The 12414-nt window shown below is 40.2% G+C and overlaps 1 protein-coding gene across 6 annotated transcripts in view; it reads left to right on the top strand.

Moving 5' to 3' along the window:
• The window catches only part of EEF2K (eukaryotic elongation factor 2 kinase), a 36285-nt gene extending 23871 nt beyond the window's left edge, over positions 1-12414 (top strand). For 4 of the 6 annotated variants that reach the window (XM_042437223.1, XM_042480907.1, XM_042480910.1 and 1 more), the window contains 8 exons: positions 5-72; positions 987-1058; positions 1518-1580; positions 3641-3775; positions 5941-6129; positions 7757-7881; positions 8631-8809; positions 8967-9395. In XM_042437223.1, coding sequence (XP_042293157.1) covers positions 5-72; positions 987-1058; positions 1518-1580; positions 3641-3775; positions 5941-6129; positions 7757-7881; positions 8631-8809; positions 8967-9076 — 941 coding nt within the window. In that variant the 3' untranslated portion in view covers positions 9077-9395. Of the gene's footprint in view, positions 1-4; positions 73-986; positions 1059-1517; positions 1581-3640; positions 3776-5940; positions 6130-7756; positions 7882-8630; positions 8810-8966; positions 9396-12258 lie in introns of those variants that run through there. The other 2 variants (XM_042480909.1, XM_042437224.1) reach the window with 2 other exon arrangements.

Below are 12414 nucleotides of genomic sequence, written 5' to 3'. Positions count from 1 at the left end.
CTAGACTGGCCTGTATTCAATGAAGTTGACAACTTGGTTCATCATGATCATGAAGGCCTTGATAATCAGAGGGTAAGTGTTTCTACCAACGACCAAACAGAAATGACTATGCCAATTGTGTGTACTATTTAAACATAGGACTGCCTCAATTACGTACAAAGTGTGAGGTGGGGTATGCAAATATATGACAGCCATAGAGCTCTTGCCATGGCCCACTGCCTTCCTTTCTGAAGACTTCCTTGATTTGATTGCAGCAGCTTGATTCTTAGACACACAAGAGCAAACACATCCATGCCTGGTTTTAGCCTAATGTTCTCTTCAGAACACTGAAAGGTTTAGCCAGGGCAAAAACCTCTATTCATAGCCCTTGCAATGTAGAATGGCATCGAACTCTCATACTTGAATAGAATATTTGATCTGATCAAATATCTTAATCTCCAAAGAACATTTGTTGAAGTTTCCAGCAATATGGTTGCAAGTAAGGGCTTGATCTGCTGCTACCTCTTCTCTCTCTGTGCCCAAGTTTAATTTTCTAATATTTACATATTAATCTTAATTTTTCACCATTTGTGCAACTAGTATTGTGAGCTGATTTGATGGTATCTTGTTGCTGGATCTTTTTTTAAAGGCAGTAACAGGCAACCTGTGGCCCTCCAGGTGTTAATGGACTCCAAATCATATGCCTCTAGCCATTTGCCATGTTGGCTATGGCTGATGGGAGTGGTAATTCAATAACTGGAAGGACCACAGGTTTCCTGTCCTGATTTAAGGTTTAGTGATTTTAAGGTATGTTTTGTGATTTTAAGGTATGTTTTGTGATTCAAACCAGGGCTCTAAAAGCATGAGGATTCAGTAAAGAAAGCACAAAGGTGTGACATAGCAGTCCTGGAATGACACAGCTCAGTCTCTCAAACAAAGATAACTGTTTCTGTTTTGCACGTAGGGAGATAAGAAAGAATTGACCCTATGTCTTTTTTTCGTCATAGGACTGTGAAAATGGAGGTGATAGTGGATACCCCAGTGAAAAGAGGAGTGAACTGGAAGACATGGATCACAAAGTAACACCTTTTATTCCTGTTTGATATGTCCTACTTCAATTATGTTTTCTTTCTTTACAATTTGTGTGACATCGTTTGAACTGTGAGCAGAATGAGTAGACAATATCAGAAACCCCAGTGTGCCTTCAATTGTTTTAAAATCCATTTACTTTTTTGAATAACGATTAGTTTTGAATACTGATTATGGATCTCATGGAGGAGTACAGTCAGTGAAGTTATTTTAAAAACAATTTAAACTATGAAAACAATTTAAGCACTTTAACCTAATAAAAACATTTTAAGGTCAACAAAATAAAACCCATAATCTGACAAATCAGTGACCAAGCTGTGAACAGCCAGATTTAAACATGTAACGTTTCTCCTCATTTAATTTATGCCCTGAGAACTTTTTCAGTGACTTCACTATTGACTTTAAAATTCTGTAAATCATTTGTGATTTTGTGTTTTACTTTAACGTAGGGGCATTCCAATGGTATCCGAAGACATGAAAATGATGAAGACAGTCTGGGCAGTTCTGCAAGGGTAAATAAGACAGAAACTCTCTGAAGACAATATCTGACTTGTGTTGGTTTGCTTCTCTATCACTTATCCAACTCTATTTTTCTTGGAGCTATTTTTCTTTCAGTTGCTAAATACTGTTTCTCATGACTCACATCTCTTTTTTCATCACTTTTTAATTCTTTCCCCCCTTCAATTAGAGAAATGCTGTTGTAAATAAACTCTCTTCAACTACTAAACCCAGCCCCTGGAACAAACGGGTGATTCTGCATGAATTCCTTCATTAGATGGATTTGTTTTCTTCCTGCTGGTAGATTTTGCTTTTGTTCTGTTCTGCTGCTGTTTATATGGCTTGAATGTTTCTCGGCCTTCGAGTGTGTTAGTATGTCTTGCTACTGCTACTTCTTTTGTTCTACAAAGCAAACAGTGTGGACTTCCATGCCATTACTATGTATTTTACTTATTTTCAAACGTTTCATTATTTCATGTCCATTTATTTCAGCATTAGGTTTAAAAATTCAACTCATTGTGGATGATAAGAAAGATGATCTTGATGTTCTATGGAATTCTCCTTAGCTACAAACGTCTGTGAAATAAATATGCTATATAAACATATATTTGAGGACCTTAGCATTCAAATTGCAGACCCATTTTGTTTGGTTCTCAAGAAGAATTAGGAACAACTTGAAATGACAACATTTGTCTTTGAAATTGCCTTGGAAGTCCCCTTGCATCCATCTTTGCTGGAGGGGGCACTTTGGGATAATATTATTGATAGCTATTGACAAGTTTCAGTTTGAGACGAAGCAAGGGCCATAAAGGGAACAGTATACTTTTACATCTTGATATTACCTGATGTCTGGAGTGTTTAATCAGAGATGGTTTTAATTATTCTCCAGGATTGTTTTTAAGGCTCTAGTCCATTTCTCTTAAGCATGTAGCTGGCTTAGGACTCTTTTCACATGCTTTTATGTACAGATGCTCTTCAGCACTTAGCTTGATTAAGGCCTGGAAATATGCTGTGACTTCTGCTGTGATTTTAGTATATTAATATGTGAAGGCAGTCTGTTTAAGGGAACAGCTGCACAATTATTAAAGGCTTTACTTTTTTTGTTAAATAAGCATGGAAGTAATGTATCCTGGAGTAGGGGTGAACAGACATTAGGGTGGCAGATGTACTTTGCTTTTTACTAAACCTCTAGCATCCACTGGTGCCTAGGACAAAACACCTTCCTTTAGAGTTGAAGAATTCTGATTCTTAATAAGACACCCACAAAGCTCCTCAACCTTTAACCATTGTGCAGAAGAGAGAATATCAGGTGGAGCTTGTCACACAGACTATATGTGGCGAATATCAGCATGCTACACTATTAAAGGTGCAGAAGCCTTTCCCTCCTTTGCATTTGGCTGTTATCATGATTGCCTATTTAGCTTTATATTTCCAAATTATTGAAGCCATTAAAAGCAGGCCCTAGAGGATGCATCTCTCCCTATGGAGATCCATATGTTTCATATCCTGCTGATAGGGAACCAGTGTTGCCTCTCTTGCTAGCCTTTTGCTCTGACCACAAAAGTAGTAACTAGGAGTTTGAATGTGGGTGCAATCTACCTGTTCCCCAAAACAGGAAATTCTACATGTGGAGAATGAATTACAGCAGGGATGGGAACTCTGTGGCCCTCCAGATGTTGTAGAGAACAGCAGCTTCCAGCAATTTGCACCACTGACTGTACTAGCTGGGGCTGGTGGGACTTGCAGTTCAACAACATCTGAAGGGCAACACAGCTCCTATGCCTGAGTTACAGTGTGATCCTGTGTGTATGTGTGTGTCTAATTTAGATGTAAGTTCCACAGTGTGTAGGGACTAACTCCCAGGTAAAATATGTGTATATGCTGCCTGAAAGTTTTACGTTTTGTTTCGATTTCTTTGTTACTCAGAACCAATATTGCACAGAATCATAGCTTGAGAAGGCTTTCTCAGTTCTGGATGGCAGTGTGGTGTTGATAGAATGACACACTTCTTTTCTTTTTTTCCTTTAAATATACATTTCAAAGTCAAGTCACCGATGCGTTCACCCTATTTTAGGTCAGTGTGGAGAAATGGAATCTCTACAACGCGGCCAGAGTTCACATTCACAGACCCTCCTGTGTTGCGGTGGAAGTGCAGAGGCTCAATGCCTTGGAGCTTGAGAAGAAAATTGGGAAATCCATCCTTGGGAAGGTTTGAGCACCACAGTCTCTTGCGTCTGGCAGGCTCCAACCATCATCCGAGTTGGTGACTCACCCTCCAGAAAGAATGAGGGGTTCTTATACAGGGCTCATCTCTTTCCTTAAAAATAGGGCAGGGCTGGTTGTGGGTCCAGAAAAAAGTGACCATGTTGTGTATGCACCCATTAATTCTTAGCCTTTGTCAACAGTGCTTTTTACCACTACTGGCTCTTCAACATTTGTGGAGTTTTACTATAGCAATCCTATACCACCATTATTACCACCCATGAAGCTAATAGCACTTTTAAGGGATGGAGGATTTAGGTCTTAGAAAAAGCAAGGGAGGTAAGATTGTAGAAAACTGTAGAAGTAAGAGCATATTCCACCAAGTAGTAGAAGTAATAGTAGAGTGGGGGGAGCATGCAGCCCCCCCTCCATTTAGATGTTGGGTAGAGCTATACCATATGTTTTCTTTGGAATAAGTTATTTAAGGAACAAAAGTCTGCTTGTAATACCGCCTTGCCTCGCAAGGGGAAAAGCAGGTATAAATAAGGATGATAATGATCATAATAATACTTGTACCTTCTTTCAAGTCATGCTCGGTAAGACTGCAGCATGTGGTCCTTCTCAACATGAGTGGCCTGGGAGAACAATCTCAATTGAGTTGTCAGTCTGTTAAGAATCTGAGGATGCTGCAGCAAATCTTCCTATTTAACTAGTAGCAGCAAAAACTGGGAACTATCCTTTCCCATTGCAGAGAAGACTGAACAGCTGAACTGTTCTTATGCCTAGGATCAGTGGCAGATAATAAATCCAGTTTTTTGTCTGATGTTTAAAGGAACTTTCAGAGGTGTTCAGTATCCATGTCAGCCTTTTGTACCTTATTATTATATCAGTTACAGAAGATATATGGTACAGCTCTACTCAATATGCAGAACAAGGGCTGTATGCTGAGCTTTACTTCCTAAACTCTGCACTATCTGCTTCCTCCACTTGGTGGACTGTGTTGTGTTGTTTTCAGTTTAAGAAGTCTTGCTTCCCCAGTTTTAAAAGCAACCCTTGTTGTTGTTGCTTTTCCCTTGCCATAAAAGTCTCTTTTCAGGATGCAGACAGGCATACAGAGAGAAAACAATATGTTGCTTTTATGATGTAAGGTGTCCCTGTGAATGAGCCGCCCTGCCTTTGCACTTCAGGTGATACCCACACCTGCTTCCAAGGAAACAACTGGTTTTATCACCATTTTTGCTTCCCCTCATCCAGTGCTTCCTCCTGGTAGATGTTTTTGATGTTGTTTAAAGTGACATTTGTATGATGGGTTATTTAAATAACTGTTCATTTAAAAATACACACAATTCAATCAGTTAATTTATTTTTAATGCTAAAAAGTTAATTGTGGCATCACAAGCACCTAATCAGTTGGAGCTGAGCACCAACCCCCCTTTGATTTGAATTGCACTTCTTCACACTGAACTAAGTCTTCAGGTGAGAAGTCTGTGTGTGGCAACCAAGCAGATGCACCTGTCAGTGTGGAGTAATTCCTCTTAACTGTGCGCATACATGCCAGCACTGGCTCGATCAGACTGGGTTAGTTAAACTATCCAAAAGTTTCAGTTTTCCAATGTGCATCTGTAAAACAAGAGTTGTTGAGAGTGAGATAGAGTGCATGCTTAATGCTCAGTTCTATATCACTTTTGCCCCAATTGGAAGAGAAGAAACCAGAGAGAGGGCATCTATACTTAAATCTCTTTGTGAATCTACTTCTTCAATGCACCTTGCACACTCAAGGGGAAACAGTTGCTTAAGTGTTTCTTTGAGCAAAGCCTAATGCAGGGTTGGGGGGGATATTAGGCTGTCCAGAGACAATGGTTTATCATTTCCACAATCTTTTATTGGGTTCTAGCCAGGCTGGGTTGGGCTGATGAGAGTTGTAAGACAAAGTACTGTATCTGAAAGGCCATGTATTTCACCCTTGAACTAGTGAGAGGTCTACCTGTATTTGATGTTGTGGCTTTGCTAAAGCAGGTATGACCTGGACCAGAGTCCATCTACAAGCAGATATAAATAACAATAAAATAATTTTTAAAGTTTGGTGGAGCTGAGTCCATAAGTGGCCAATAAGGTTTATCTTCATTTTAATCATTTTCTTCTCCAATTTTCTCTCTCTCCTTTCTCATGTAGGTTCATTTAGCCATGGTTCGATACCATGAAGCTGGCCGTTTCTGTGAGAAAGACAAGGAGTGGGATGAAGAATCTGCAATATTCCACCTGGAGCATGCAGCTGACTGTGGAGAGTTGGAAGCCATTGTTGGGCTAGGACTCATGTACTCTCAGCTGCCACATCATATTCTTTCTGAGGTCACACTAAAGGTAAGCAGCACAGGAATAAAGTTGATAGACATTCACTGTAAATCCTTGCAGCCTTCTTTCTATGCTTCTACATTTATGTTCTTGTGTTAAAGCAGAAACAGATTATTTTTCCATATCCACTTGGAAACATAAGAAGGTGCCTTAAACCAAAGGAAATAATAATCCACCTATATATTCTGCACTGGTCAGGCCTCATCTGGAGTACTACATTCAGTTCTGGATGTCTCGTTTTAAGAAGAATGTAGACAAGCTGGAGCAGGTTCAGGGAAGGGCAAGAAGATGATAAGAGATAAGGAGAGCAAACATATGAGGAAAAATTGAGCCTGTTCAACCTGGTGAAGAGAAGGTTGAGGAGTGACATGATTGCACCCTTTAAATATCTAAAGGGCTGTCACAGAGAGGAGAGTGTCCCAGAGGGTAGAACCAGGTCTAATAACAACAACAACAACAACAACAATAATAATATTTATTTATACCCCACTCTTCAGCCAAGACAATCAGAGTGGCTTACAATTTGTAAATTAGACATAATAGTTTCAAGCAGGACTTTCTTGGTGGTAAGAGTGGTTCAGCAATGACACAAATTGCCTAGAGAGATATTAGGGTCTCCTCTGTATGTCTTCAAAAAGAGGCTGGAAGGCTACCCATGGGATGCTGTAGCTGACTGGACTCAACGGCCTATGGAGCCCCTTCCTAGCCTAATATTGACAGTTGACTGGCAGCAGCTTTCCAGAGTTTGAAAGAGTTTCAGTTGGTTTCCAGACACACCTGGAGATGCCAGGGATTGAACCTGGGACCTTTTTCATGCAAAGCATATGCTTTGCCACTGAGCTATGGCCCCCTCCCACCTAACACATTTTCTGCATATCTAAAAATGTGAAGTGCAAATGAGAAAAGTTAATGTTGAGCAAAAACATTTATTGGTATACATTTTTCAGGTAACCCAACAGATGCAGAATCTTTTCCTGGCCACTTCTCCTCTCTCTCTCTCTCTCTCTCTCTCTCTCTCTCTCTCTCTCTCTCGAAGTATGAACAGATAGCATGGTGATTAGAATAGTTAAATGAGTTGAGAAATGGTTAGAGTTGAGAAACTGGCTAGCACCACCCTGTCTGAAGATTTTGGAATAGGGCCAGGTTGAAAGCAATAACAAATGACAACATTTATTAAAATAAAGGCACTGTGGCCAGACAGTATATGGACTTCTGGTCACAGTGGTCCTCTTGACAACCATGTCTCCATCAACTTCCTATGCCATGAGTGCCCTATCACCAGGGATAGCCCTGTTTTTTGCAGCGTGTGGCAGCTGTCTCATGCAGCAAAAGCACTAGTTTTTTAGTTGCTTGTTATTTTAGTCCCAAGAGAGGGGCTTATCGGATTTATCTGCCTGTGAAAGCTAAATAACTTCACAATGACTTGGGTGAGCATCTAGCATTGTTCATTGCTCTGACTCAGGCAACAAAAATGTTTGTCTGCAATCACATCTTGCACTAAAGTGATCTTAAATAGTATTTCAGAAGGTTAAGATACCGAACAGTAATCTTGCTGTGCTAAGTCATCCTTTTCATACTAGCAGATATAGGAATGTCTTACTAGATAAGAAAGCTCTTTTTTTCTTGTTTTTTGTAGGACATCGAAGAGAATAGAATCAAAGGGTTTGATTATTTATGCAGAGCAGCAGCAGCTGGAGACCGGCCTTCCATGATCCTTGTTGCAAGAGCATATGATACAGGCCTTAACCTTGCTCCTGACAGGTATTGCATTGTATGGGATGCTGGCTGGTCCTTCCTTGGTTAGCCAGTTTGGAGGGTTTGTTGTCCAGGATGATCAGCTGATGTTTTTTCAATGGGAATCAACAACCGAGGAGGGTCTCTTGGTAGCTGGAAATCTCTCCTGAATTTCTTTCCTTGAGTAATATCTCAAGGGCTGCATGCTAATAGTAGGCAGAGCTGTAGCCAGAACTAAATGTGGCCAGAACTAAAAGTGTTCAGGAGGAGAAATGGCTTTGTTCTCTTCCTCCTCCTCCCTGCCTGCTTGGGTTGCTTGGGGAGCACAGATCTCTTTTGTCAGAGGTCTGAAAAGGAGAGGGCTTTTGAAATTATGCCAGGGATCACTAGTTGGGCACCCCTACTTTACTGATAGCCTGGAATTTCCACATCCTTGCAAAATAATATTGTCTGTTAGGGACATGAACCCATTTGATATTTTGTTGTTAGGGATGGAAGTTAAGTCAATCTGTTTGTAAGTACACATGTACATACAAACATTTTTTAAAAATGTTAATTACTCAAATAAAATGCCTAATTTAATAATTTATAAACCACTTGACAGAGTTTTAGTTTAGACCATTAATTCAAGTCTTGTGAATGTAAACAGCTTCCTTCAGGTTTTGGTGGGTTGAATGTCAAAATTCAAGAGTTTGCAAGCAGCTCTGAACAAAAGCCTTTATCCAATAATATTCCTGGAATTTTTCATGTTTGCTTTTTCTTCTTTAATTACTCAGAGGCCGAGACTGGAAGGAAGCTCTGTGTTGGTACAACGCAGCATTGAACATGACAGATTATGATGAAGGAGGGGAATATGATGGAACACAGGATGAACCCCGCTATCTCCTCCTGGCAAGAGAAGCAGAGATGCTGATGAGTGGAGGGTTTAATCTGGACAAGGATCCACAGAGATCAGGTATGGTGCTAACATGTAGTCATTCATCTGGCTGGGGATGATGGGATCTATAGTCCAATACAGGCAGCAGGCTGTGGCTTGTTCTGAATCTGTGTGAGAAGAATGGACCTTGTCTTTGCCCTCTCTCAATGTGGCCCCTTCCATCCCACTGTCCCAGGTGAGCTGTACACAGAAGCCGCCGAAGCTGCTATGCAAGCCATGAAGGGCAGGCTGGCCAACCAATATTACCAGAAGGCGGAAGAAGCCTGGGCCATGATGGAGGAGTGAAACTTGAAAAGAAGTTGTTTACTTGTATATATCAGACTGATTTTTAAAATATTCTTATTTTGTTTGGGGCAAAGAGGGTGAGGGGGGGGGGGGGAAGAAAGAGAAAATAATCTTTTTATGTATTGTTAACTTGTGTTTTTCATATGACGATTTTTCTAACTCTGTTCCAACTGAAAGATGAACAGAAATGGTAAAATGTACTGTTACTGGCATTTCAGAGCTGTAGTATCAACTGCTGTTGATATTTTTGTAAAATAGTTAAACCAGGGACACCAACATCTTCTTCATTTGGAAGAAATAAAATTGATGTCTGTTTAAATTGCATCTTCATGGTAAAGGAACAACTAAAGGTTACTTGAGGTACCCTTCTGACTTCCATCCCAGCCTTGCTATGTTACAAATGCAGATGTTCTACTCATTGTTGAAACAGTTGCTTGTTCCATAGAAGACATAGTCAAGAAAGATGATCTGGAATGTGAGGCTGGAGAAGGAGGCCTTTCTGTCCCCAAAACACTTGAATCTTTGGATTGAATCACTGGAAATAGGAATGCTTCTGTCCTAACACCAGGCTGGCACTTCCTACCCTCCTGACTGGATTTATGGTGATGCTACTCATTCCCAGTTTATCCCCCAAAGCAAAGGGACATGGTTTGACATTCATGTAGAACAGCCCACTTGTAAACTGTACTGCCTTGGAATCCATATTTGAAAGTACCCTGTTAATCTCTTGTATGAGAAGGAGGCAAGAAACTCATCTGGCATCAGATGAGGCTGAAAGCTTTCCTCTTGATTACTTAACAATTCCAAAACTTTGGAGAGTAAAGAGATCTTGTTCTTCCAAACAAGTGTAATCCTGTGTGGTTATAGTCCTAGAAGAGGAGCCTAACATGTGCAATAGTTTCCTTCAGTTCCTAATGAACAAGAGTAATAAACTCAAAAACTGGAATAAGAAGGAACTGAATTCTGCCCATGACATTTTGAAAAAACAACAGCATTGCCATAACACCAATCTGTTCTGAGAAGTGATCCTAGGTGTTTATGTAGAGCCCTGGTTAAAGCAAATTATTGTGTTGGCTTTCTTGGCTGTCGGCCATCTGGAATTCTGGCAAGGCCATGCTGAGAAAAAGCAAACACTGGTTGCGGATTTCCCTTATTCCTCCTTGTTGGAGTGTTCTCCAGAAAATCAATACATCTCTCCTTCTATTTCTGCATTATCTTTCCAATAGTCGTGAGAAGGAGAAAGTAAAGTTGGTAAGAATGATGTAAGTGTAGCAAATAAGATGCTATGTTTGTGCAGCAAGACTGATGGAATTCAAAACTATAGAGAGAATTACAGCAGAGCCCCTTAGCACCGTTGAGGCCTTTGCACAGTTAGCTGGAGTGAATGGGAAATTCGGTCTCATTCGATAAGTACTGTGTTATTCAGGAATCCCTTCAACAAAGGCATTTTGCATGTTTGCTTCTTGGGGGTTTATCCATTGTTACTCCTTGTTTGCTTAGGAACTGTCACCCTAGTTGCCCCCTGTTTTTGTCAGATTCTGTTCTTGGGTGGGAAGGATTTTATTTGCTGGTTTGATCATGCTCAGATCTGTGTATATTTTTGTAGCGAAACAATAGAGTTTAAGAACAAGGAAACGAGTCACTAAAGCTTGCAGCAAAGAAAGCCAACAGAATCAAAACCAATTAAGATGTAATTTGTGAATAACCTAAGTAGCTGAATACAATGAAACAGCTAGAGACTGCAAATGAGAAGCTTTAATTAAATACATGTTAGTACTTAAAAACCTTAATGGTACAGTACTATGCCTGTGGACACTCAGGCAAGTTAGCATTGCGGTTACATTTTGCTATTTAAACAAATTCTCATATAAAGTTGGGAGACATATGTTAAAAATGGCCAATCCTACTACTCACCCATACAGTACTTGGAAGGAGGTCCAGTTGGATCCACTGAGATTTACTCCAAGCTGGATATGCTCAGGATTAGGTTGCAGTTCTTCTGATCACATCCTGCAAGACAGTACTGTAGTCTTGCTTGCTCATCTATGCAATTAAGGCTTCTGCTTCCATAATAGCATCTTTTTATGTACTCACTTCAATTACGCTAGTGACACGTCTATTAAGTTGACCTATGTGGTATTTAAAAGATCTGTAGATGGACAGGCATGATCCCTTAAAAATCAAGATCTTCAGACCTGGTTGTTGGGGTGGTGAAGACAGATGATGGTGTGGTTCATTTGTAGCTCGATGATACCACTTTATAACAAGTGAAAGCTCACACGGTTGAACATTCCTCCATTCAAACTGATCCCTATGATGGGGAAAAACGTAAACGTCAGAGACAAAGCTAGGGCTAGATCCTATCCCTGTGTTATCTAGATTCTTATGGCCTAGTATTTTAGCATTAGAAGCACCTGGCTGCAACTCAAGAGGTGCATGCATTTTGTGTCCTCTGTATTTAAGAACAAAGCCTATGGCTTCTCCAGTCCTAACCATCTCCCCAGACTACATTGGGACTTTAACTTTACAATGGCCCAATAGTTCATACATTACTTGATAAATATTTAGGTTTGTGGATGTCCACAGTCAGGTTTTTTGTCAGACTGTTAATTCTTTTTTTGCTGCGGTTTGCAAAGAGTTGCACCCTTGAAGAGGTTACAGCAATTTAGATGTACACATTTACTACCTCTCTGTCCATAGAAACATATACTTCTGCCTGTTACTAGAAGTTGACAGTGTTCATCCATGTCAAGAGTCACTATATAATCAATTTACACTGCAGGCGTTACATTTATTGCATCTGTGGCTTTTTTGCTGGACTGACGAATGAGCCTGAAAGGTGCTGCTGCGCTCTTATTTCTCGCTACCATTGCTTCATATTAAGGCCTTTTGGAAGTATATTTTTACAGTAAGGCTGTATCTGCATTGCAGAAATAATGCAGTTGTGACATCGCTTTAATTGCTATGGCTCAGTGCTATGGAATCCTGGGATTTGTAGTGTGTTGTAGCACCAGAATGCTCTGTCAGATATCTCAGAAAACTACACATCCTAGAAATCCATAACATTGAGCCATGGCAGTTAAAGCTATGTCAAACTGCATTATTTCCGCAGTATAGATGCAAAATAAGAGACACAAAGGGCGAATGATTGTTACTCACAAGATCGTGTGAACTCCTTACAGATTTGCTGTAGTCATTGCAAAGGATCGAATCCTCACCAGCCCCAAAGGCCTGAGTCCCTGTATGATGTTTACATTAATCCTGTGCAAAGGAGGAAGCACAGAAATGCTGTGATGCATACATTTCCAATAAAGATCTGAACATGACATTTCTTCTAA

The sequence above is a fragment of the Sceloporus undulatus genome, chromosome 8 (genome assembly GCF_019175285.1).
Source record: "Sceloporus undulatus isolate JIND9_A2432 ecotype Alabama chromosome 8, SceUnd_v1.1, whole genome shotgun sequence".
Lineage (NCBI taxonomy): Eukaryota > Metazoa > Chordata > Lepidosauria > Squamata > Phrynosomatidae > Sceloporus > Sceloporus undulatus.
The sequence above is the reverse complement of the archived record's forward strand: the minus strand, read 5'-3'. Positions and strand labels throughout refer to the sequence as shown.